Source organism: Heloderma suspectum, chromosome 2 (assembly GCF_057233095.1).
Source record: "Heloderma suspectum isolate Gila_16-S chromosome 2, 16-S_ref, whole genome shotgun sequence".
In the NCBI taxonomy this organism is placed as follows: Eukaryota; Metazoa; Chordata; class Lepidosauria; order Squamata; family Helodermatidae; genus Heloderma; species Heloderma suspectum.
The window spans coordinates 347,293,678-347,317,699 of record NC_139459.1 but is presented as its reverse complement, the minus strand read 5'-3'; the positions used below and the strand labels follow the sequence as shown (position 1 = coordinate 347,317,699).

At 46.9% G+C, this 24,022-nt stretch overlaps 1 protein-coding gene and 1 long non-coding RNA gene across 3 annotated transcripts in view; one reads left to right on the top strand and one right to left on the bottom strand.

Moving 5' to 3' along the window:
* Positions 1-168: 168 nt before the first annotated feature.
* Positions 169-14,930, bottom strand: LOC146355401 (uncharacterized). Of its 2 annotated transcripts, none has more exons than XM_084830634.1 (4): positions 14,839-14,930; positions 8,996-9,563; positions 2,880-2,977; positions 169-365 (listed from the first exon to the last, which is right to left on the bottom strand). In XM_084830634.1, exons 2-4 carry the CDS (start codon positions 9,098-9,100, stop codon positions 341-343), a joined length of 228 nt encoding a protein of 75 aa, XP_084686760.1. In that variant the 5' UTR covers positions 9,101-9,563; positions 14,839-14,930; the 3' UTR covers positions 169-340. The 2 variants fall into 2 exon arrangements, with proteins under 2 accessions (XP_084686760.1, XP_084686759.1); XM_084830633.1 differs by having other exon boundaries at positions 8,996-9,092.
* The window catches only part of LOC146355400 (uncharacterized), a 31,345-nt gene continuing 15,250 nt past the window's right edge, over positions 7,928-24,022 (top strand). Inside the window, exons 1-4 of the long non-coding RNA XR_014787185.1 lie at positions 7,928-8,039; positions 11,798-11,900; positions 12,365-12,508; positions 13,829-13,912. This is a non-coding gene — a long non-coding RNA (uncharacterized LOC146355400). The remainder of the gene's footprint in view (positions 8,040-11,797; positions 11,901-12,364; positions 12,509-13,828; positions 13,913-24,022) is intronic.

Below are 24,022 nucleotides of genomic sequence, written 5' to 3'. Positions count from 1 at the left end.
TCTTAACAATCCAGGAACAGGGCCAGTAAAAACAGATTGTCTCTTGTGTCTCTTACATCAGCCTGCCCATCCCTCCTGAGCTTTCCAAAATAACTCACTTTAGTGAGTCTTTAGTTTAGGCCATACCAGTGTTATTCACTTGGAAAAGAAGCCCAAACACAAAGGCTTAGATCCAAATGAACTTTATTCTCCTTTGGAATGTTGTTTCAACATAATACAGAGGCCTTTCATGAGAAAGGGCGACATCCATGCCATCATCAGTGTAGGAAGAAATGGAGATGGTATAGCCCGTCATTGAAGACTTGCATCTCAGCCACTCCTTTCAATAGGCAGGTTGTGTTCACCAAGGAAGTGATGGATCACTTCTGCAAGAGAAACACATATGAGGATTAGGAGAAAGCAGAAAAGGCCAAGGGATGAGGAAAGGAAGTAGATTTATTGGGCAACAGCATTTATTGGGGGAATGAGAAATCCAAAGGCAGCTGGATCAACTAAAAGAGAGTTTGTAAAGGGGCTTAACCAAAACTACTGGACTCTGAAAGGACTGTGGAGACCAGGCCTAGAAGAGCGGTGGGCAACTCTGGTGGGCAAATCCCACTGAAATCAGAGACCTGGTTAACACCTAATGACAATGCATGGTTTAATTAACCCATGGTTTGTTGCCTTACCCAGAGTTAACTCATGATTTGGCTGCCAGACGACTGAACAACCCATGGGTTGTTTTTTCAATTCCTAGGTTGTTTGGTTCCTGCCCTCTTCACCCACTCCCTCCTTGTATCCCGCATGCCTTTGCGATACAGTAGTGCTGATATATAGATTGGCTTGTTATTTTTGCCATTTTTGACAGCTGCCTCTGTAGCCTGGCAAAACAACCCATGAACAAGCCACAGTCCTGGGTTCGCACATAGTGACAACCCAAAAGGGCTGGATGTGCCCAATCTCGTCTGATTTTTGGAAGCTAAGCAGGGTCAGCCCTAGTTAGTACTTGGATGGGAGACTGCCTGGGAATCAGGCTTCCTGCATTGAGCAGGGGCTTGCACTCAATGGTCTTGTAGGCACCTTCCAACCCTCTCATTCTAAGGTTTAATAACTCAAGAGTTCACAATCTAACAACAAACCATGGGTTCTCTTTGTGAGTTGTTCATGTTTAACAACCCATAGGCTGGGTCCACACAAGACAACAGGCACTCAAGGTTGAGGATGGGTTGAGTGTGGGTTGTTGAACTGTGGGTTGTGTTGTGTGAACCCAGTCACGCTAACAAACCTTGGTTTGCTAAGCATAAACAACACAGAGTTCACAATCCAACAACAAACAATGGGTGTGATTGGATGACGTGGGAGCCAATGGTGGTTCAGTACCCATCCTGAGGACAGGGCTACTGAAACAACAGGCCTCTCTCCCCACCCCCTGCAACCATGTTGTGCAGCACAGGTTACCTACCCTCCTCAAGGTACGCCCCCTCCAGAGTCCTCCCGGCCTGGCAGCCGTGCATCCTATTAGCCACCACAGTGGAAAAAGGGATCCCAGCGGCAGCACCACCATACGTTGCCAGGCAGATCTTGGCCATAGAGATCTGCCTAGTAGTAGAGCACAGCGGCAGTGGCATTTTCAGCCACTCTTGGTGGCTGTCTCCATGGTAGGCCTCCATTACTGTCATGTATTCCCCACGTGACACCGTAAGCCATCACGGGGCCCTTTATGAAGACTGTGGGTTGCGAGGGTGGGTAATCCCTCATGGGTCGCTCCCAGAATTTACCCATCATAGCTTGGTGTGTTATGTGAACCCGGCCAATCGTTAACCCACAGTTCCAGGTTTCATGCAACAACAAGCCACGATTCAACAACCCATACTAACATAAAGAATGGTTTGGTGTTACATATGAACCAAGCCAGAGGGACTAGGTAAATAAGCTTAAGCTTGCACTGTTCATTGCTGGAAAAGCCTTATCCAACATATCTATATTTTTTGGACCTACTGCTGGCCCTACCACAGAGCATAGTGAGGTGACTGAAGATGCCTTTTAGGTGCCACTGAAGATGTTTTCATTCTCCCAAGTATTTCAGTGCTTTTATCATCTTTGGGTGTTTGTTTTGGTTTCTTTTTACTCTTTAAGCAGTAGGATAGGGAATGTGGCTGCTATTGCGGGTTTTTTGTTTGATGCTCTTTATTATTTTGATTTTATTGCAATTAATTATTGTAGGTTTGGATTTTATTGTTGCATTCTCGTTTTGCGTTTGCCACTGTGAGGCCTCTAGTGATTGTAGCTACGGGATATAAGTAACCCCCCCACACACATATATAGAAGGGTGCAAATGCTCACTACTTTTATTTATGCCGCTGAAGAGGCTGTGGTGGTCAAAACACATCTGGCAAATGGTATATTTAATATTTAATTTTGATGTTCTAGAGTATCACGTTTGGCTCTGTTTTATCTGACAAATGTTTATCTCATCCTTCAATTCATAAGTATTTCCAAAGAAGCTGGTAATAACTTTTGAGCAACCAATGTGTTTGTAAGTGCTATATTTGTAAACAGAAGTTCGCTGTTATTATGCATGGCTTGATTACTAAACCTTCTCTGTGTTTTATATTAAGATAACTGCTATATATTTATACTTCTGTTTTTATTATTTTAAATGTTTCCACCCATACCTTTTAGGGCTATGTCCTCACAAGAGGGCTTCCAGAAATATATAAAAACATTGCAATAAAAAATACACATTAAAACAAAACACCAAATAAACTTAAGTATATGAGGCCAGCATGCATTAAAAATAGCAATCAAGAGAGGCTTAAAGCATCTCAGTCAAGGCTACACATAAGAATACACTCCCTGTATGTTTGGAAAGACCTCCACCGTCAACCCACTTCTCTTACCTTTGAACTTGCCATATTTGTTCCGAAGCATATCTCTGGCCATGCAGACAGTACAACGCAGGTGGCACATCTCGGCAGCTTGCTGGGTTCACCTTCACCTGTGTGTAGAAATTAGGATGAAAAGCATCACAGCAGATCCAGGCCACCAAGGTAAAGAAAGGCCTGTTGCACCCCATCGCCTTCCTAGGACTGCCCACTGTTTTACTGGCCTTGCTCCTTTGCAAGGTCAACATGCAGAAATTAAGCAGGCAAAGTTTCCTCCATCGCTTCATCTCCATGCCAGGAAAAGCGTCACCTGATTCATTTTTGCCTGGTGGGCTGATATTAAAGGCACAGCAGCCAGGACAGTAAACAGCCAACAATGCTATTTCACTTCCCATCATCCTGTAATACCCACACCTGGTTCTCCCACTGCCCCATCTTTATTTGCCTTCCAGCTAAGATGGAGGGCATGCATACACCATACCCCCTAGGTCAGAAATGGACAGCTTCTGGCCCTCTAGATGTTTTGGCCTACAACTCCCATCATCCCTCACCATGGGCTATGCTCAGGGCCAGTGTCAAGGGTAGGCATAGTGAGGCAACTGCTGAGGGCCCACAATCTATTTGGGGCCCACTGAGAAGAGCTCCCTGGAGCTCCTCCTCTTCACCATTGCAACCCACTTGTTCACTGGCCGGCCACTCTGGCCCAGGCAATGGTGGTGGTGAGGAGGAGCAGCAGCAGATGCCCCGGCCGCCTTGCTCCCTGGCTCTCCGCCCATCCAGCAAGCAAGTGGGAGCAATGATGAGAAAGAGGAGGAGGCGCAAGAGCAGCTGGAGACAATGGCAGTCTGAAGGTAGGGTCCCCGATGGAGGGGGCCCATGGTGGGTGTCTTGCCCAGGGCCCCACAAACACCTGGAGCTGCCCTGGCTATGGTGGCTGCTAGGGCTCATGGGAGTTGTAGGCCAAAACCTCTGGAGGGCCACATGTTTCCCACTAAATGTACCCTTCTGAGGGGTTCCCCCCCGACCTTTAAATGCACTGCAATATCATCTAAAAAAATAACAACACAAGAACAGTTTATACACAGAAGGCCATGGGAGCAGTTTGATAAGGGACACCATTAAGGTTAACAGTGCAATCCAAAACTCCCAGTTAAGTGTGTATAGGATTGCAGCCAGAATCAACTAGAACACACACAGATATTAGTAAGAGCATTGAACAGTCCAAACAAGCTGATGACCCATTCCTTGCCAGGAAAATTGCGCAATCTTAAATTCGCAAGGGAAAAGCTAATGAATACATGTTTTCTTGTCTGTCATACTTACATGATAACACAAGTTGCTGCAGCCCAGATATGCGAGCTTAATGTTGCAAGTGCAACCCTATGCATGTTTAGACAGGAATAAGAAGGGGTGTATGAAACCCCGCTTACCTGGCTCCGCCGGGTTCTGCTGGGGCGGGGGAGGCGCTCCGTCCCTCCCCCTGGCATCCTGGCTGGCCGGCTCCGCTCCGTGGGGATTCCGCAGAGCCGCCGGCCGGCTCCACCAGCAGCCGGACATCTGGCTGCTGGCTAGCAGGGACGCAAATGGCGGCTGCTGTAGCCGCCGCCGTTTGCGTCCCTGTATTCAGCCGTGATAGGCTAAATAAAGACTTAGGTAGCCTATCACGCCTGGGTTAAAAAAAAAACGCGTACGCAAACGGCGGCGGCTATGGTCGCCGCCATTCGCGTTCCTTATTTTTCACCATCTTAGTCTACGTAAATATTTATGTAGACTAAGATGGCAAAAATAAGGGAGAACGCAAATAGCGTAGCGGGCGCTATTTGCGTTCCCTTTTATTTTCGCCGTCTTAGTCTACGTAAATATTTACGTAGACTAAGACGGCCAAAAATAAGGAAGGCAAATGGCGGCGGCCATAGCCACCGCCATTTGCGTATGCGTTTTTTTTTAAAACCCAGATGTGATAGGCTACGTAAGTCTTTATGTAGCCTATCACGAATCGGGGGGGGGGGGGGGAAACAGACCGCAACTGGTGGTGGCAGCCATTCGGAAGACCAGCCGCCGCCACCGAAGCTGCCGCTGGAGCCGCCACCGTCCGGAACATCCGCCCCAGGTGAGTCTCATCCTGGGGGGGGATCTGTGGGGGGGCGGGGGGTGGCAGGCCGTTCTGCCACGGAGTTCGGGGATTCGAATGCACTGGCCTCACTGAGATCTGTGGCGGAATTCTCTGACATCCCTAGGAATAAGTACTACAACTGCCGGCATCCTCCCACCAGCCGTGCCGGCTGGAGAATACTGGCAGTTGTAGTATTTATTTCTGACTAAACATGCGAAAGATCGTGCCCTAAACTCACACAAGTTTGAATGCCGATATAGCAACTCTTACATGTGCAAAAAGCTGCCCCAACATGAGTGTGTTTCCATGCTATCGGCTTCACCTGGCTTTCAACTTTGTTGCGATGTTTCCCCAATCGCATCTGTGCTTAAAGTCCTGGCTTATCATCGCTGTAGTCTGGGGCTTTGTGCTGTTTCCACTGAGCTGTAATCGAATTATTTTCTTGATGGCTGGGTGGAGTCTGGGTGGAGTCTCGTTACCTCATCCATGTTCCCGCCTCCTCCTCTTACTGAGTCCCCCTTCCCTCTCCCCCTTCGCTGACAAAAGCATACTTCCGGGTGGGGTGATTGGAACTGAGTGTTATCGGACTGGCAGAGGCTGCTGAACCAGTCAGAGAGTCTTCCCCCTCCAGGCTCTACTCCCCTTAATGGCAATCTCGGGAACAAGCCTCATTGACCACAAATGGGAGTTACTTCTGTGTAGACTTCCTGGACATATGCCCGATTCCTACCATCCCCGCCTTCCCTCTAATTAGGAGGCTACTGCATTAGGAGGCACGTGCTAAGTCGTTATGTCGTTATCACAGTATTACGCAAGTCTTCCATCAATATGCATACCCTCCACATCAGTACGTTGTGAGGACTCTATCACTCTCTCGCTCAATTGCGAAATAGCACTAACATGCATCTGTGCTATTGCGCAATACCGCATTACTCCAGGAGTACCTGCTGACACCTGTTGAGGTCAAGGGGGCTTGTTCCAGAAAATGGCAATAGCTTTCAGGTAATGGGAGCACTTGCTTGCCTGCAATAGCAGGCTTAGACACACTAGTGTTCTAGCATTTATTTTCAATGATGTTTAAAAAGTTGGTCCCTCAGCATCCTGCTCCAAAATAGCGATGAAACTTCCAGAAAACTGGGAGGGAAAGGGTTGCATCACTGAGGTCACAAGTGACACACCCACAAAGGCCAGGCTATGCGCCCAATGGGCAGGACTATGATACCAAACCCAGTGCAGTTGTGGAAACCAGTCAGTAATGGAGCTGAAGTACACTGGAAAAGTTGGAGTATAACCAGTCTCACAAGAAGTGTTTTTTTCATGATAAAATGTGGGGCTGGTGCTGAATGGCCATGACGTCATGGAAACACAGAGACCTCACTGCGCAGTTAGGTTGGTGTAAATTGCTGGTGGAAACACAGCCATTGACATCAGAATCATCCCTTAGACTAAATATACAAAGGGGCAGAAACCCTTTCTTAGAGGGCCCATGAGGAGAAATGGGTGAGGAATTCCTTGAGTTCGCATTTTAATGTAATATGACCCTGGATCCAAATTCAGTTCCAAGTGCAATTTGCAGTCAGAAGTCCATATATCTCTGACCTTCAGATGTCATTTGCCAAAGAAAAGAAAAGTGCTCAAAAACAGGCACACATTGTAAAAATGCGCATGGGAAAATGCATACATTTCAAAAACATAAATAATAAACATGCTTTACTCCATGTATACATGTGTACACAAATGTGAAAAAAGCACAGGAAAATACGTACACATTTATGTGTGTTGAAAAAAAGCAATTCAATAGGGAAGCGGGATGGAATTACCCTAGTGGTGGAAAAGTGATCTCCAGGCGATCAAGCTTGACAGGTTCGCCCTTCCCTAGCTGTGAGCACCTTATGCTTAGAAGCCCTTTGCGCATATTTCAAAACATTGCCATGTCCACACAACACTGCCATCTTCCTTATTTCCTCCACGCTAAGCCTGCCTAGTTGTTTTCACCTCTCCTAGCATATTGTGTCTTCGAAACCTATTTCAGTAAGAATTCTAAAATGATTATTGCGGCATTTCCATCACTCCTCTCTGAATCCTTCATCAGCCGTGCGACATCCTAAGCTGCAGCTTGGCGGCATGTGGCACATGGCCACCAAGCTGATTCATGCAGCCAAACTGTTCCCCCCATCCGCCCAAAGGCATCAAGGGCTGCGGGGGGGGGGGGGGCACTGGTGAGCTTGTGACCCAGCCAGGGTTGCGTGGAGGCATCGGACCCTCCTCCCAGTGGCTGTGAGCTGTGCAACGACAGCAGCCCTCCTGCAAGCCGCTGCAATGGTGGAAGTCACTGCCGTTGTGCAGAGCCCCTGCAGGCAGGCAGCAGTTCCTCCGCACAATCGTGGCAGGACCACAAGCCCACCGGCAGCCCCACGCACTCCTAGAGATCTCTGTGTGGGCAGCCAGCTGCATGAAACTGCCCTGGTTGGGACACCAAAGGAACGCCGTGCAGAAGGGCTCCCCCCCGCTCTTCCTGAACACAGCACCGTGTCTGTGTAACCCAGGATGGCCTGTCCCACTTCTCAGCAGTGACATGCAGCTGGCTCAGTTTCGGCTTTGGAGCCGCTCCAGCTCCCAGGCGCTCCTTCTCCGTGTTTGCGTGGGCACAGCATCTGCATCAGGAGGCCTGGCGACAGCAATTGGCGCCAGAGAATCGGATATCCATTCTCAGCTTATCCTGCCAGGTTCAACACACCCAGCGCTTTAGAGGCTCAGTGCTCACTTTTCTGATCAGCTGCAAGACTCTTGCTGTTTGGCACTGAAGCAGCAAAGGCTGCTCCCAGACGAGGCTCTCGTCTTGCAATCAGCCTGCCTCAAACATGGAATTGGGGGTGGCGGCGGTCCAGATGTTGCCACTCATTATGCTCCCATGTTTGCCCACTGTTTCGTCTGTCTTCTGTCTTACCAGGCAAAAAACGATGATGGAGAAAATGGCGGAATAGGTGCACAATGCTTTCTGACAGGGAGGGCTGGGATAGGCGCCCTCCATTTGGAAGCACCCCAAATGGCGTTATCCTGAGGTAGGTGATGTAGTATCAGCCCCAGGACTAAGTGCCTGGCTCCATCTTACACCTAGCCCCCTTCCCCTGAAACTTCCAGCTGAGAATTCTGAAGCCCCCCCCCCCCCCCGACACCCCAATCCAACAGACTGAGAAAGCCAGCACTCACACTGGCTACCTCTCTCTCTGTTGCTGTTTATCTCCTCTTACAGCTCTCCTAAGCTGCTAATTTTCCCTACAGCAGCCAGGAGGGAAAAGGGTTAAAAGGTGTGTGTGTCCCTGTCCACCCCAGATTGGAACCTCTGTGGCTGCTTTATGTGATTGATTGATTGATTGATTGATTGCATTATATCCTGCCTTTTTCCGTCTTGCAAGGAACCCAAGGCTGCTTACATTATCCTCCTCCTCTCCATTTTATCCTCACAACAACAACCCTGTGAGGTAGGTTGGGCTGAGAGTCTGCGACTGGCCCAAAGTCACCCAGTGAAGCTTTATGGCCAAGTGAGGACTAGAACCCAGATCTCCCAGCTCCCGGTCCAACGTTCTAGCCGCTACACCATGCTGGCTGTCTATGTCAAATATAACAATGACTGTGCATATTATTGTAATGAAATAGATATTTGAAGAAGAAGAAGAAAGAATATGCTATATATATTTTAAAAATACATGTGACGTAGCATCACATGGGTCCCAGCCGCTAGAAGCATTATGAAACATTGTTAGCAGAATGAATGACTTGTGATTACCCTAGTAAGTGAGTCAATCCATCCTCTGAGTGGAAGGCAAAAATCACCCAGGGTTGCTAGTCCATTTGATTTGGGAGGAACACCTTTCTCTACTCCACTTATATTTCATTTTGCTACTGATCTAGTCTCCTATTTAATGAACTGAAATCCACCTTAATGTTCAGCTCTGAAGCCAAAAATGTCTCCCCCACCTCCATTACTCTATTAGTGACCAAAGAAGTTCCAACTTACAAGCGGTGTTGACTCTGCTGTCCTGGATGTCTTCTCCTGGTGATGTCCTTTGAGAATCTCAGGCGACTTATGTACCCAGATCCCAGGTCCTTCTGTCCTGCCCATGAGAGGATGGGTGGAATCATTGGCTGAAATGGCACAATCCTCCCTTGAAGACAGTTTGTGCAGGTTATGCTGGTACTCCCTTCGCTGTCCCTGCTGACTAGTGTGGGTGGGTGATTGCCTAATTTCAACTCAGTCATGGGCCCTTGAGGTAGCACCGGAGTGTATTCCTGCCCTGTGTGGGTGCTCTATAAACTTCTGAACGCTCAATTCAGAGTGACACAAGAAGGAGATCTACAAGACTGGTTCAACACGATGAGTCAAGGCCTTCCCAATCCCGGGGGTGTCACAGTTGAAATTCATATTGCATGAAGGGTGGTCAGATTTGGGAAGATGATCACACATGGATATTTAACTTGAGCCTCAGGTTAGTCCCATAAATCGAAGGTACTAATGTAGTAAAGAGTCTTGACTGCAATACCCAAAAGAAACACAAAGCGATCGCTGTCTGGGTCGGCAGGCAGTTCTGTAAAAACAGAACAAGACAAAAACACCTTTCACACAGTACCATAACTAGTGGTTGAAGCAATCTGCACTGGACACAAAAAATATCTAATATATTCTTAGCTATTAAAATAATTTTGAGCTGCCTTATGGTAGGTCAGACTGTTTGCCCAATTTATTTTATTTATTTTGAAAATTTATGATCTGCTTAGCTTTATAAAATAAACTCAAAGCAGCTTACAAAACAATTCATAAAATACATAAAACACAGGAAATATAGTCCAAATAACTAAAATTAATTTCATACCATAAACCAAGAGGAGGATAAACCAATTAAGCATTTAAAACAAGGAGGCAGAACTTTGACGGATACCAAATGCTCAGCAAAAGAAACAGGCCTTAACAGTGCACCTGAAGTTTAAAAGAGAGGGAGCCAACCAAATGTCTCTGGGAAAGGCATTCTACAAAATGGGGGCCACAATAGAAAAGGCCCTGTCTTGCCCAGTTTGAGCCCAATGTTGTCTGATGGGCAGCTGCTCTCCAAGGCAGGGGGCTTTCATGTCACCGCCTACCTGATGTTTTTACCTAGATATCTCAGGGATAGAACCTGAGAATTTCTGCATGCAAAACATGTGCTTTCCACTAAGCCATGGTCCCTCACCAATAGTAAAGCATGCAATTGCTTTGGGGCTTAGTGAGGACAGCAGGCCAGGCAGAACAGCACCATTGCAGCATCTCAATGGCCCTGTGCAGGCAGCCTTATAAACTGGTACCACAGAGAGATTTCCTCAAGAAGCAAATATTACCTTCAGAAGAGAGACATCAGCAGGGGAGGAAAAGGCTAATTTCCCCCTCCACACCTGCTGCAATCCAGTAATTATCAGCCTCCCCCAGCTAATGCTACCTATTTTTTTTTAAACTTACATGTTAAATCTAAAGAAACTTTTAATGTCGCATCTAGTTTGGTCCTGAGTTCCATGTGGTTAGGCTTAGTTACAAGCTAACTTACAGCAGGACACTGGAGCTTGGCTTCCATTTTAACAAAATACCCCCCCCCCCCGAGGCACCCAATTCTAAACCAAAACGCTTCTTCCTCTGGGTTTATAACAAATGTGTCATTTTAGCCAATACTGATCTCTCCCTTATATATCTCAACTATTTATAAGTAAGCTCAGCTGCTGATTTCCAGTGTTTTGTGATGCTCAGCCAAGACCTTTGGTGTCGCTCACCTGTGTGGCATTCTTTGTCAGCGTGCATTCTTGTTTGTAACACATCATGTGCCTTCAGTACTGAGATACCAGAATGACATTTGGAGCATCTCTACACCAGCCTAAAATCCCGCATTTAAAATGGGGCTTTCTGCTTCCATTTTAAATGCAGGATCACAACGACTCCCTTGACACACACAAGATCCCCACATCCATTTTAGTGGAAAGATGCAAAATACATTGTAATAGGACATCTATAATGGGGGCCAGGTTATGTGAAGGGCTGCCTCTTCCCACATGTACAAAAGTCACTTACCTGTTCGCGGATTATGTTGATGGTGGGGGGGAGGCGTTCTGTCCCTCCCCCCGGAATCCTCGCCGGGGGGGGAGGCGCTCCGTTCCTCCCCCCTGGAATCCTCCGTGGCTGGCTGTGCTCCGCGGCAGCTCCGCGGAGCAGCCGGCCAGGCCCGGCCAGGCCAGAGCCGTCTGCAGCTGGATTTCCGGCCGTGGAGGGCTCCGGGTAAATAAAAAACCAAAAAAACATGTACGCAAATGGCGGCGGCTACGGCCGCCGCCATTTGCGTTCCTTATTTTTGCCCTCTTAATCTACGTAAATATTTACATAGACTATGACGGCGAAAATCAAGGGGAACACAAATAGCGTAGCGGGCGCTATTTGCGTCCCTTTTTGATTCCCCGTTTTAGCCTACGTAAATATTTACGTAGGCTAAAACGGGGAATCAAAAAGGGACGCAAATAGCGCCCGCTACGCTATTTGCGTTCCCCTGTATTTTCGCCGTCATAGTCTACGTAAATATTTATGTAGATTAAGAGGGCAAAAATAAGGAACGCAAATGGCGGCGGCCGGAGCCGCCACCATTTGCGTGCGCGGTTGTTGTTTTTTTAACCCACCCAGCCATAATAGGCTAGGTAAATATTTACGTAGCCTATCACGTCTTTTTTTTTTTTTTAAACCTAGTCATGATAGGCTACATAAATTTTTATGTAGCCTATCATGTCTTTCTTTTTCTTTCTTTTTTTTTTCCAGAGTGGAAATGGTGGCGGCAGCAGCTGGTCGGAAGACCGGCCACTGCCACCATCGCCGCTGAAGCCGCCACCGGAGCTGCCACCGCCTGGAAGATCCGCCCCAGGTGAGTCTCGTCCCAGGGGGAATCCGCAGGGGGGTGGGGGGATCCACAGGGGGGCGGGGGGCAGGCCGTTCCACCATGGAATTTGGGGGGCCGAATGCACTGGCACCCCTCACCGTGATCCGTGGCAGAAGTCTCTGCCATCCCTACCTGTGAAGATCAGCCTCAGAGGCCCTGCTCTACATCTTACCACGTTCTGAGGCAAGGTGAATCATAGAGTTGGAAGGGGCCATTTAGGCCATCAAGTCCAACCCCCTGCTCAGTGCAGGAATCCAGTTTAAAGCATCCCTGGCAGATGGTTGTCCAGTCTCTGCTTGAATACCTCCAGCCACGGATAGCCCACCGCCTCCCTAGGCAGTCAGTTCCATTGTCTGAATGCTCTGACTGTTAGGAAGTTTCTTCTGATGTTCAACCGAAATCTGACTTCCTGCAACTTACGCCCATTATTTTGTGTCCTACTGTCTCAGGTGATAGAGAACAGGTTGCGACCCTCTTCAGTGTGACAACTTTTAGGTACTTGACAAGTGCTATCATATCCTGCCCTCGGTCTTCTCTTCTTTATCTGAATCCTTCTGAAAGCGTGGGGTCCAGAAATGAACACACTACTCAAGGTGAGGTCTGACCAGCACAGAGTAGAGTGGAACGATTAAGTCCTCTGATTTTGAAACTGTACTTCTATTGATGAAATGTAAAATTGCATTTGCCTTTTTGCAGCCAGATCATCACAGAATAGTAGAATACAATCATAGAATAGTAGGGTTGGAAGGGGCCTATAAGACCATTGAGTCCAACCCCAGATTACACTACTGACTCATATTCAGCTTGTGATCGGCTACAACTACAGCATGTAAGATTGCCAAGCCAGGAAACCCGCATCTTCATTTCATTTCATTTCATTTCATTTCATTTCATTTCATTTCTTATATTTCTATACTGCCCCATAGCTGAAGCAATCTGGGCGGTTCACAAAAATCTTTTATCTGTGCATTGGATTTCTTTTTCCTAAACAAAGAACTTTGCACTTGTCCTTGTGGAATTTCGTTGTTATTTTCTGCCCTGTTTTCTAACCTATCAGGATCTTTTTGAATTTTGTTTCTATCTTCTAAGGCATTACCTATCCCACCCAGTTTTGTGTGATCTGCAGACTTGTTTCGTGTTCCCCCCACTTCTTCCTCCAAGCCATTAATAAAAATGTTGAAGAATACAGGGCCCAGGACTGAGCCCTGCGGCAACCCCCTCGATACCTCCCTCCAGTTTCATAAGGAACCACTGAGTACAGTTCTCCAGCCAGCTGTGGATCCACCTAGTACAGTGGCACACTTAACTTCCCTGTTAATCAGGTTATCCTGGGACCCTTTGTCAAATGCCATGCTAAAGTCAAGCTATACTGTGTCCATAGTATTTCCACAATCTAGTAAGGAAGTTACCTGACTGAAAAATGAAATAAGTCTGGCTGGAGTTGTTGCTGACAGTTCCATGCTGGATTCTAGCGATCACTGTGTTAGTGTCCAGGTACCTTCACCTTATGATAAGAGACAGAACCATTTCTGTTCTGGCACCCCATTTCAAGAATTTCTGTTTTCTCTTCAGTGCCAGGTGTAGGTTTTCTGTTCGTGTGTTTATTTGTTTGGCCAGGCCTTTCAATTGCCTGAGGTTTTGTGCTGACATTGTGGGCTTCTCCACATGAGGCTAAAATCCCACACCCTTGCCAGGGCTTCTGCTTCCAGATACCTTGCGGGATTAAGATCTCTTCCTTTACACCTGTTTTTTGCCTGGGGTGTGGGTGTATCTTTCTGGGCAACTTCTATGTTTCATTATACAGTCACTAGATGGCGCTGCGGTATAGCTGCGATAAAGTGGAATTCTGGAAATTCACTGGAAATTTATCGCACATCAAAGCGTGATCAAATCTCTTAACACTTTTTCCTCAGTGAGAATAACACCTCTCTAATAGCGAGAAAGCACAGGAGGGGCCCTGGAGGTTGACGACGTCGTGTTAAGGACCTGCAAAAAAAGTGAGTGACCAGTCATGAGCACACAATAAAAGCCTCGGGTAGAAAGGCCCTGTATCTTATTTTATTGTTCTGCTGTGTCTTTTCTTACTGTGATTTTCAAGATTAATTTTTTTAAAATTGAGCTTTTATTGTTTTTGTTGTATGCACCTCTGAGACTATTGCTGAAGAACAGCCTAGAAATATTCTAAAGAAATAAAGAAATCTGACATGAGGCCTCTTGAACATTGCACTTTACTCGTTGATGTAGTAGCCGCTATTGAATTTAATATGAATTCTGTTTTGGTTTCCCTGAGGCACTCTTCATCAAACCAGACTATCAAGGGTAGGCATGGTTGGGCACCTGCTGAGGGCCCCTCCCAATCAAGGGTCTGCTGACAAGACCCCCCTGGAGTTGCTCCTCCTCTTCGCCACAGCAACCTGCTCATTCACCCGCTTCCTGCTCTGGCCCAGACAACGATGGTGGTGAGGAGGAGGAGCAGGAAATGACACGGCCTCCTTGCTCCCTGGCTCTCCACCTGCCAAGCAAGGAAGTGGCAGTCAAGATGAGAACGAGGCTGAGGGGCAAGAGCAGCTGGTGGCAATGGCGGTGAGAAGGCCGTTTCGCTGAGCGAGGAGGGGGGCTCACAGTGGGTGTCTTGCCCAAGGGCCCCCCAAAAACCTGGAGCTGGGGCTGCCTACGGCCCCCCAAGTCCTGGACAGCAGCCCCCAGGATGCCAAGTCCATGGCCATGACCACCTTAAAAATACTAACTTATGAAAATAAATTACAATTAATATGGGGAAGTTTTCTTGAATTATATGCGGAGAAATATGACCCACCACAAAATCAGTGCAGGCCAGCAACAAGACATGAAAACAAGAAAAAAAAAACCCCTCTAGTAAACGGTTAAGTTCCCCACTTTAAAAAAAAAGTCAGATCCTACTCACTGTTGAAGGCCCAAATCACAGTGAATAGGAAAATGAAAGTAAAACATGAAAGCAGCTGGAGGGTGGAGTCTTTCGCTCCAACCCAACATAGACTTAACATTAACCCATTACTACTACATCAACAAAAATCTCTTAGCTTATCATTTAGCAGACTATGCATTATAGTGTGTGATATTGATAAGAAAGAAGTTACTGTATTGTGTAGATGTGACTAGTTCTGTGTGTGTTGTGAGATAACTGTGAGTAATGGAGTATATTCTTGGACATGAAGGAAGGCTGCTGAAGTGGGTTGGTCGAGTATTGGAAGCAGAAAGTTGCTCAGTTTAGGAGGGATACTTTCATCTCGTTGTAACTGGACTCAATGGCAAACCTGGCTACACTGGGAGAAATAGGAATAGTGACCAGGTCTGAAACATGGGATGAGGTCATCAACATCATGGGGATTATAAAAGACCAGGGTTTGTTCTGTTTGGGAGGGAGATCCTCGGAGAACGAGGCACCTGCCAAATGTGCTTAGGCTGACTTGGCCCACCATGCCTTCCATTTAGGTAAATATGAAATTCTGATATTAACTGTTAGATTGAGAGGAATTTAGATTTTTACTAGGTTGACAATATGCTTGCTACTATTTTCATTTTACTTTTAGGGTGCAATCTTATCGGCCAACTATCCTAGGCAGGGCAGGCAGAACACAGAGGGGATCCTCTCCTCCACATTCCACCCGCCCTTCTTTTGTTCCTAGACAGCCAATTTCAGCTGTCTAGCCGGGGCATGTCAGAGCAGGAGAGGGGGAGGCTGCACGGCGCATAGGAAGCCTCTTAAGAATGGAACACCCCCTTTTCACCCTCAGAACGCCCCCTTTTTGCTTGGAAACAGAGTGCAGAGACCGACGAGAACTGCTCCGCCTACAAGGTGGAGGTGGATGGGGTGGGGAGTGCGGTTTCTGGGAGCCAAGCTCGGAGCCCTGGCTCCGAGCTTGGATCCCAGAAACCAGAAAATCCAATGGCCCTCTAGACAGTGTCTAGTGGCCGTAGGATTGCTCTCTTAGGGTGCAATCCTATGCATGTTTAGACAGAGAAAAGGCCTACAACTCCCAGCATTCCCCAGCCAGCATTCCCCTTGCTAGCTGGGGCATGCTGGGAGTTGTAGGCCTTTTCTCTGTCTAAACATGCATAGGATTGCGCCCTTAGTGATTATAATTTGCATGTATAGGGATGTTTATGATCTGCCTTATAGCAAAAGCATGTTATTCTCTTAGACTGTTTGAGCAATAAATATATATTTCTTAATACCAAATGTGTGTATTCTGGTTTGAGTGAAGTTTCAAGGACCACTACCCATACGTCAATTCTTGAAGCCCCAAACACTCAGTAAGGATTTGTAAATCTATCACTGAGTGGGGTCTGTCCTTAAGGCCATTGTATCTTTTCTTGATCAGGCAAATCTCAGATACACCTGTTCAAGTTAGGGAAACAAGCTAGTCAGATGGAGGGAGAATGAGTTACTCCTCACAATTAGAATACTAAAAGTTCTGGTACCCACAACCACACTAATTCCGCAGCTTTTCTAATACAGTCTAACCACCTATTTCCTCCACTAAACTGTATAAAATTTACCCTAATCATTCTCCCCTGGTTAAAGCAGTCTAGAGGGCTCTTTCTCAGCATACGCTGAAATGCGCAGATATAATTTCCACCTTCTTACTGTTGGCTCCTTCCGCCACTAACTCTCTCCAGCAAAAGCCACCTGCTCTAACAAGTTTTAATTTGCAAACAGACATTCTTAATAAGAACGGCAATATTACACACCTACTCATAAACTTGGCTGCCAAAGAATTAACAACATTTTATATTATATGTGAAACTACACTTCTCCCAGCTCTAATTATTTGTCACTAATTTGTTTTAAACACCCTGAATAACTGAGGTGCTCAACAGAACAATTACGTCTGGGCATCATCAACTACTTCAGCAGGCAACATTTAATTTGTACCCTTGTTCTGTAACACATTAGGCCACTATTTATTATTTTCTACCTCAGCAACCAACAATATCACATTTTTACCAACAATGCTCTATCGTATTCTTCCAGAGCTTATTGACAAAGTGGTCTTGTCACCCTTTTTTTTCTTACTAAGAAGGCTGCCTGTGATTACCAAAAGTCCAGGTAGAAGAAGCCCCACTTGCTGTGTCCATAGTCTCTGTTGGTATAGTCAGTTTACAGATATTCCTGCAGCACCTCAGTTGCCAGCAGCCTCTGTAAGGGTGCCAGGAAGGAAAGGGAGCTAACCTGTACAGTGCTAGAAAGGGTGTTAAGGAGCTCTGGAGTTGTAACAACTGCTATAGTTGTTATAGCAGTAAACGGGTTAATGCAACTCACTAATGTATTTTTAAAAATTATTTGTGACACACGTATACCGCTGAATAGAATTAAAAAACTCTCAGTGGTTCACAATAAATAAACTCACTAACTGGGTTTGCACATAATGACTAGCGATGGGTTAAACAACTGGCACAAGTGAGCACAGGGCCTCCTGTGTACTTTCTGCTTCCTCTTTGCTTCCGGATGCAATGTCTGAACCCAGAACTTTGGGTAGCTGAGGGACAAGCAACCCAGAGTTTTAACCCAACAACAAAACATTGGTTCAAATTCTAGGCTGTTTGTCCCACAACTAACCAGAACTCCAGGTTTGGACGTCGCGACGGACAACCCAGGTTGTTTTGTAAGCAGGAAGGGGTGAGCGGTTGCAAGACAGTACTCTTGCTCGCTCCCAACTAACCATGGGTTAATTAACCCATGAATCAGCATTACATGCAAACTGGGTCAGTGTCTCCAGAGATTTCTTGTTAGACCATCTTCAAAAGAGACACAATAGCCCCCCTCAACTCTTTTACTAAAAACAGGGGGCCATGGCGTTACCGCAATTACTATAGCACTCCCCACTAACAAAAAAAGACTGCTACCCTTTCGTAATTTAAGTCTCTGGGGTCGTTATCACATTCAGCTGTATTTGTCTATGGCAGAGGTGGGGAAGCTGTGGCCCTCCAGATGTTGTAGGACTCTAAATGCCATCAGCCCTAGCCAGCATGGGCAATAGGTATGATGATAGGAGATCATAATAACACCTTTTTGAAGCAACTTCATTGGCCTTCACAGACACAGTCCATAAACATCATAAGCAATTAAATTAGGGATGGCGGAGAATTTCTCCACGAATCTCGGGGAGGCCGAATGCCAATGCATTCGGTCCCCCGAAATTGGCAGTGAAATTCTCCGCGCCCCCCCCCCCCGGGATGGGACTTACCTCCCTCGAATGTCCCTCTCGGCAGTGGGTCCCGGCGGCGTTTTGGCGGCGTTTTGGTGGGGGCGGCGGCCGGTCTTCCGACCGGCTGCCGCCGCTGCCATTACAAAGTGAATGTTAAAAAAAAACAACACCACAGACGTGATAGGCTACGTAACGATTTACATAGCCTATCACAGCTAGATTTCCAAAGTCAGCCGTGATAGGCTACGTAAATCGTTATGTAGCCTATCACGGGTGATTTTGGGGAAAAAAAGCGCGTACGCAAATGGCGGCGCCCATGGGCGCCGCCATTTCCATTCCTTATTTGGGCCCAGGTAGTCTATGTAAAGATTTACGTAGATTACGGCGAAAATAAGGGCGACTTTGGAAATCTAGCTGTGATAGGCTACGTAAATCGTTATGTAGCCTATCACGTGTGTGGTTGTGTTTTTTTTTAACATTCACTTTTGTATTTCGCGGCCGGGGAGGCGGGGCGCTTCTCCCTGGCCTGAATTTTGGCTGGGCGAGGCGGGGCGCCTCCCCCCCCGGCCTGAACTTCGGGGGGAGAACCGAAGTGCCTCCCCCCCACCGCGAAGCAAGCTGCGGGACCAGGTAAGTGACTTTTGTACATCCCTAAATTAAATTCATCATGATATGACATTGGAAAAATCACTCCCGAGGGGGTTAATATTCCTGCATGCACCAATCAATAATAACATTCTCTTTCCCCACAAATAATTAATCAAGGCTGTTCCACTACACTATTAATCACCTCATTTTTAATAAAGAACCTAAGAAGAACCCTGCTGGATCAGACCAAAGGCCTCATGTAGTCCAGCATTCTGTTTACACAGTGGCCAACTAGATGCCCATGTTGGGTACCCACTTATGTCACCCCCAAAAGGGCAAGCATTAGCAATAAAGAAGACACACATTTACATAACATTTGCACATACTGGTCTCTCTCTCTCTTTGGCTGCAAAGAGAGACATCTTTACCATAGAGCCAGTGTGGTGTGTAGTGGCTAGAGTGTTGGACTGGGCATCAGGAGATCCAGGTTCTAATCCCCACTCAGCCATGGAAGCTCACTGGGTGATTTTGGGCCACTCACAGACTCTCAGCCCAACCCACCTCACAGGGTTGTTCTGAGGATAAAATGGAGGAGGAGGAGGACTATGTATGCTGCCTTGGGTTCCTTAAGGAGGAAAAAAGGTGGGATATAAATGTAATAAATAAATAATGTAGAAATACAATACTTCTTACCATAGTGGGGCAGACTGTGACAAGATGATGTGTGTCCCTGCGCAGTCGGCTTTCCAGGCACTAAGCGTTGATGGAAAACGTCTAGGGCCCCAGCCTGTTTTCTCTTCTTATGGTTCTTTGTCTTTCATTTGGACTTTGACTGGACAGCCCTTCAAATAGACCATGCCTTCAAAAAGAGGACTATCCTTCAACAGCCCTTCAAGTAGTGGACTGTTCTCTTTCAAGTAGGACATGTAGCCACCCTGTGCCCATGAAAAGCCCACAAGTAGGACATGAATTCAACTGCAGTCTCCTGTTCATGTTCCCCAGCTAAGGATGGGCGGATCACTCACCATCTGTTCTGCGACGGTGTCCGTGGGGGGGGGGAGGTGATCTGTTCCTCCCCCCCAGAATCCATCCAGGCTGGCTCCGCTCTGCCTCGATCCTGTGGAGCCGGCTGCTAGCTCCACGTCCCTGGAGAATGTCGATACGGCCAGCAGCCACTGCCATGCTGTATCGCTGTAAGTAAGTCTCCAGACACAAATGGCATAGGCTGCATTTAGGTTAATCTACCAGCTTTACCCCCTTCATGGATCACTGCCTTGTTGTGGCGAAGGGGCTTGCGTAACTCAGTGAAGCCATAACCTATGCCGTGCAGGGCCACCCAAGACGGACAGCTCATGGCAGAGAGTTCTGACAAAATGTGGTCCACTGGAGAAGGAAATGGCAACCCACTCCAGTATTCTTGCCAAGAAAACCCCATGGAACGTATCACAAGGCTAAAAGAGATGACGCCGGAAGATGAGCCCCTCAGGTCGGAAGGTGTCCAATATGCTACTGGGGAAGAGCAGAGGGTATTTCCAAGTAGCGCCAGAAAGAGTGAAGCGGCTGGGCCAAAGCCGAAAGGACACTCAGCTGTGGATGTGTCTGGTGGTGAAAAGAAAATCCGATGCTGTAAAGAACAATATTGTTTAGGAACCTGGAATGTCAGATCAATGAATCAAGGTAAGCTGGAGGTGGTCAAACATGAGATGGCAAGATTGAACATCGACATCTTGGGAATCAGTGAACTAAAATGGACAAGCATGGGCGAATTTAATTCAGGTGACCATCATATCTACTACTGTGGGCAAGAATCCCTTAGAAGAAATGGAGTAGCACTCATAGTCAACAAACGGGTGGGAAAAGCAGTACTGGGGTACAATCTTAAAAATGATAGAATGATCTCAGTACGAATCCAAGGCAAACCATTCAGCATCACAGTAATTCAAGTCTATGCCCCAACCACTGAGGCCGAAGAAGCTGAGGTTGATCGGTTCTATGAAGACCTACAACACCTTCTAGAACTAACACCAAAAAAAGATGACCTCTTCATCATAGGGGATTGGAATGCTAAAATAGGAAGTCAAGAAATCACGGGGATAACAGGCAAGCATGGCCTTGGTGTACAGAATGAAGCAGGACAAAGGCTAATAGAGTTTTGCCAAGAGAACACGCTGATCATAGCAAACACTCTTTTCCAACAGCACAAGAGGCGACTCTACACATGGACATCACCATGGTCAATATCGAAATCAGATTGATTGTGTCCTTTGCAACCAAAGATGGAGAAGCTCTATACAGTCAGTAAAAACAAGACCTGGAGCTGACTGTGGCTCAGATCATGAGCTGCTTCTTGCAAAATTTCGGCTGAAATTGAAGAACGTAGGGAAAACCACTAAACCATTCAGGTATGACCTAAATCATATCCCTTATGAATATACAGTGGAGGTGAGGAATAGATTTCAGGGATTAGACCTGATAGACAGAGTGCCTGAGGAACTATGGACGGAGGTCCGTAACATTGTTCAGGAGGCAGCAACTCAATCCATCCCAAAGAAAAAGAAATGCAAGAAAGCCAAGTGGCTGTCTGATGAGGCTTTACAAGTAGCTGAGGCAAGCAGGGAAGCGAAAAGCAAGGGAGAAAGGGGAAGATATATCCAACTGAATGCTGAGTTCCAGAGAATAGCAAGGAGAGCCAAGAAGGCCTTCTTAAATGAACAATGCAAAGAAATCGAGGAAAACAACAGAATGGGAAAGACTAGAGATCTCGTCAAGAAAATCGGAGATCTCAAGGGAACGTTTTGTGCAAAGACGGGCATGATAAAGGACAAAGAAGGCAGGGACCTAGCAGAAGCAGATGAGATTAAGAAGAGGTGGAAAGAATACACAGAAGAACTATACAGGAAAGATCTGAATGTCCCTGATAGCCATGATAGTGCGGTCACTGAACTTGAGCCGGACATCCTCGAGAGTGAAGTCAAGTGGGCCTTAGGAAGCATTAGTAACAACAAAGCTAGCGGAGATGACAGTATTCCAGCTGAGCTATTTAAAATCCTAAAAGATGATGCTGTTAAAGTGCTGCACTCAATATGCCAACAAATTTGGAACACTCAACAGTGGCCACAAGACTGGAAAAGGTCAGTTTACATTCCAATTCCAAAGAAGGGCAATGCCAAAGAGTGTTCAAACTACCGCACAATTGCGCTCATTTCACATGCCAGCAAGGTGATGCTCAAAATCCTACAAGCTCGGCTTCAGCAGCATGTGAACTGAGAACTACCGGAAGTACAAGCTGGGTTTCGAAGAGGCAGAGGAACTAGAGATCAAATCGCCAACATTCGCTGGATCATGGAGAAAGCAAGAGAATTCCAGAAAAACATCTATTTCTGCTTCATTGACTATGCTAAAGCCTTTGATTGTGTGGATCACAACAAACTGTGGCAAATTCTGAAAGAGATGGGGGTACCAGACCACCTTACTTGTCTCCTGAGAAACCTGTACGAGGGTCAAGAAGCAACAGTATGAACCAGAACAACTGATTGGTTCAAAATTGGGAAAGGAGTACGACAAGGCTGCATATTGTCGCCCTGCTTATTTAACCTATATGCAGAGTACATCATGAGAAACGCCGGGTTGGATGAATCATAGGTCGGAATTAAGATTGCCGGGAGAATTATCAACAACCTCAGATACGCAGACGATACCACCCTAATGGCAGCAAGCGAAGAGGATCTAAGGAGCCTCTTGTTGAGGGTGAAAGGAGAGTGCAAAAGCTGGTTTGAAACTCAACATTCAAAAAACTAAGATAATGGCATCTGGCCCCATCACTTCCTGGCATATAGAAGGGGAAGAAATGGAAGCAGTGACAGATTTTACTGTCTTGGGCTCCAAGATCACCGCAGACGGTGACTGTAGCCATGAAATTAAGACGCTTGCTCCTTGGGAGGAAAGCTATGGCAAACCTGGACAGCATAGTAAGAAGCAGAGACATCACCTTGCCGACAAAGGTCCGTCTAATCAAAGCTATGGTTTTCCCAGTAGTAACGTATGGCTGTGAGAGCTGGACTATAAGGAAGGCTGAGCGCCGAAGAATTGATGCTTTTGAACTGTGGTGCTGGAGAAGACTCTTACGAGTCCCCTGGACTGCAAGGAGGTCAAATCAGTCCATCCTAAAGGAAATCAACCCTGAGTGCTCATTGGAAGGACAGATACTGAAGCTGAAGCTCCAATATTTTGGCCACCTAATGCGAAGAGAAAACTCTCTGGAAAAGACCCTGATGCTGGGAAAGACTGAAGGCAAAAGGAGAAGGGGACGGCAGAGGATGAGATGGCTAGATAGCATCACCGATGCAATGAATATGGACTTGAGCACACTCCGGGAGAGAGTGCAGGACAGGAAGGCCTGGCGTGCTATGGTCCATGGGGTCACGAAGAGTCGGACATGACTGAACGACTGAACAACCAGCTTTACGGCCGCAAATGGCTTCCACTAAGCAGGTGGCCGGCTCCGCAGGATCGAGGCTGTGACGGATGCGACCCGGATGGATTCTGCGAGAAGGCGGAGGTGAGTGCTCTGTTCCGCCACAGGCCCCAATGGGGCCAGATTCTTGGAATCCGGCCTCATTGGTGTCCGTGGCAGAATTCTCCCCCATCCCTACCAGCAACTGGTGTAAATAGACATACTGCCTCCGATACTGGAAAGAACATCTAGGCAATAGGACTAGTAGCCCTGTATAGGCTTATCCTCCATGAAGTGTGGTCACACAACAGATTTGTATAAGGGCTTTATGATATTGGCAGTACTGTTTTTGATTCCTTTCCCAATGATCCCCAATATGGAATGTGCCTTTTTCAAAGCTACTGCACACAAGGTCTACATTTTAATCAACCTATCCACCAGAACTACTCCCAAATCCCATTCTTGGTTGGTCACTGCTACCTCAGACCCCATCACCACATAGGACTATTTTTGCCCCAAAGTGCATCACTTTACACTTGCTTACATTGACACACATTTGCCATTTTAATGCCCGTTCCCCCAGTTTGGATCAATGCTTTTGAAGCTCTTTGTCATCCCTTTTTTTTTTTACCACCCTAAATAATTTATTGTCGTCAAACTTGGCCTCCTCACTGCTCACCCCTAACTCCAGCTCATTTATCCATAAGTTAAAAAGCACTAGTCTTAATTAGGGATGTACAAAAGTGACTTACCTTTCGCGGATTATGCTGATGGTGGGGGGGGAGGCGTTCCGTCCCTCCCCCCGGAATCTTGGCTGGGGGGGGAGGCGCTCTGTTCCTCCCCCTGGAATCCTTGAACGGCCAGCTGTGCTCCGTGGC

Bases quoted from the DNA above. Each gene is read 5' to 3' on its own strand.
- LOC146355401 (XM_084830633.1), bottom strand. From the start codon at position 14,927: ATGTTGGGTTGGAGCGAAAGACTCCACCCTCCAGCTGCTTTCATGTTT. The intron at 2,978-8,995 runs GTAAGTTGGAAC...TTCTACACACAG, and splicing joins CAGCAGAGTCAACACCGCTT to GTGAAGGTGAACCCAGCAAG. The intron at 366-2,879 runs GTAAGAGAAGTG...TTTCTCTTGCAG, and splicing joins CAAATATGGCAAGTTCAAAG to AAGTGATCCATCACTTCCTT.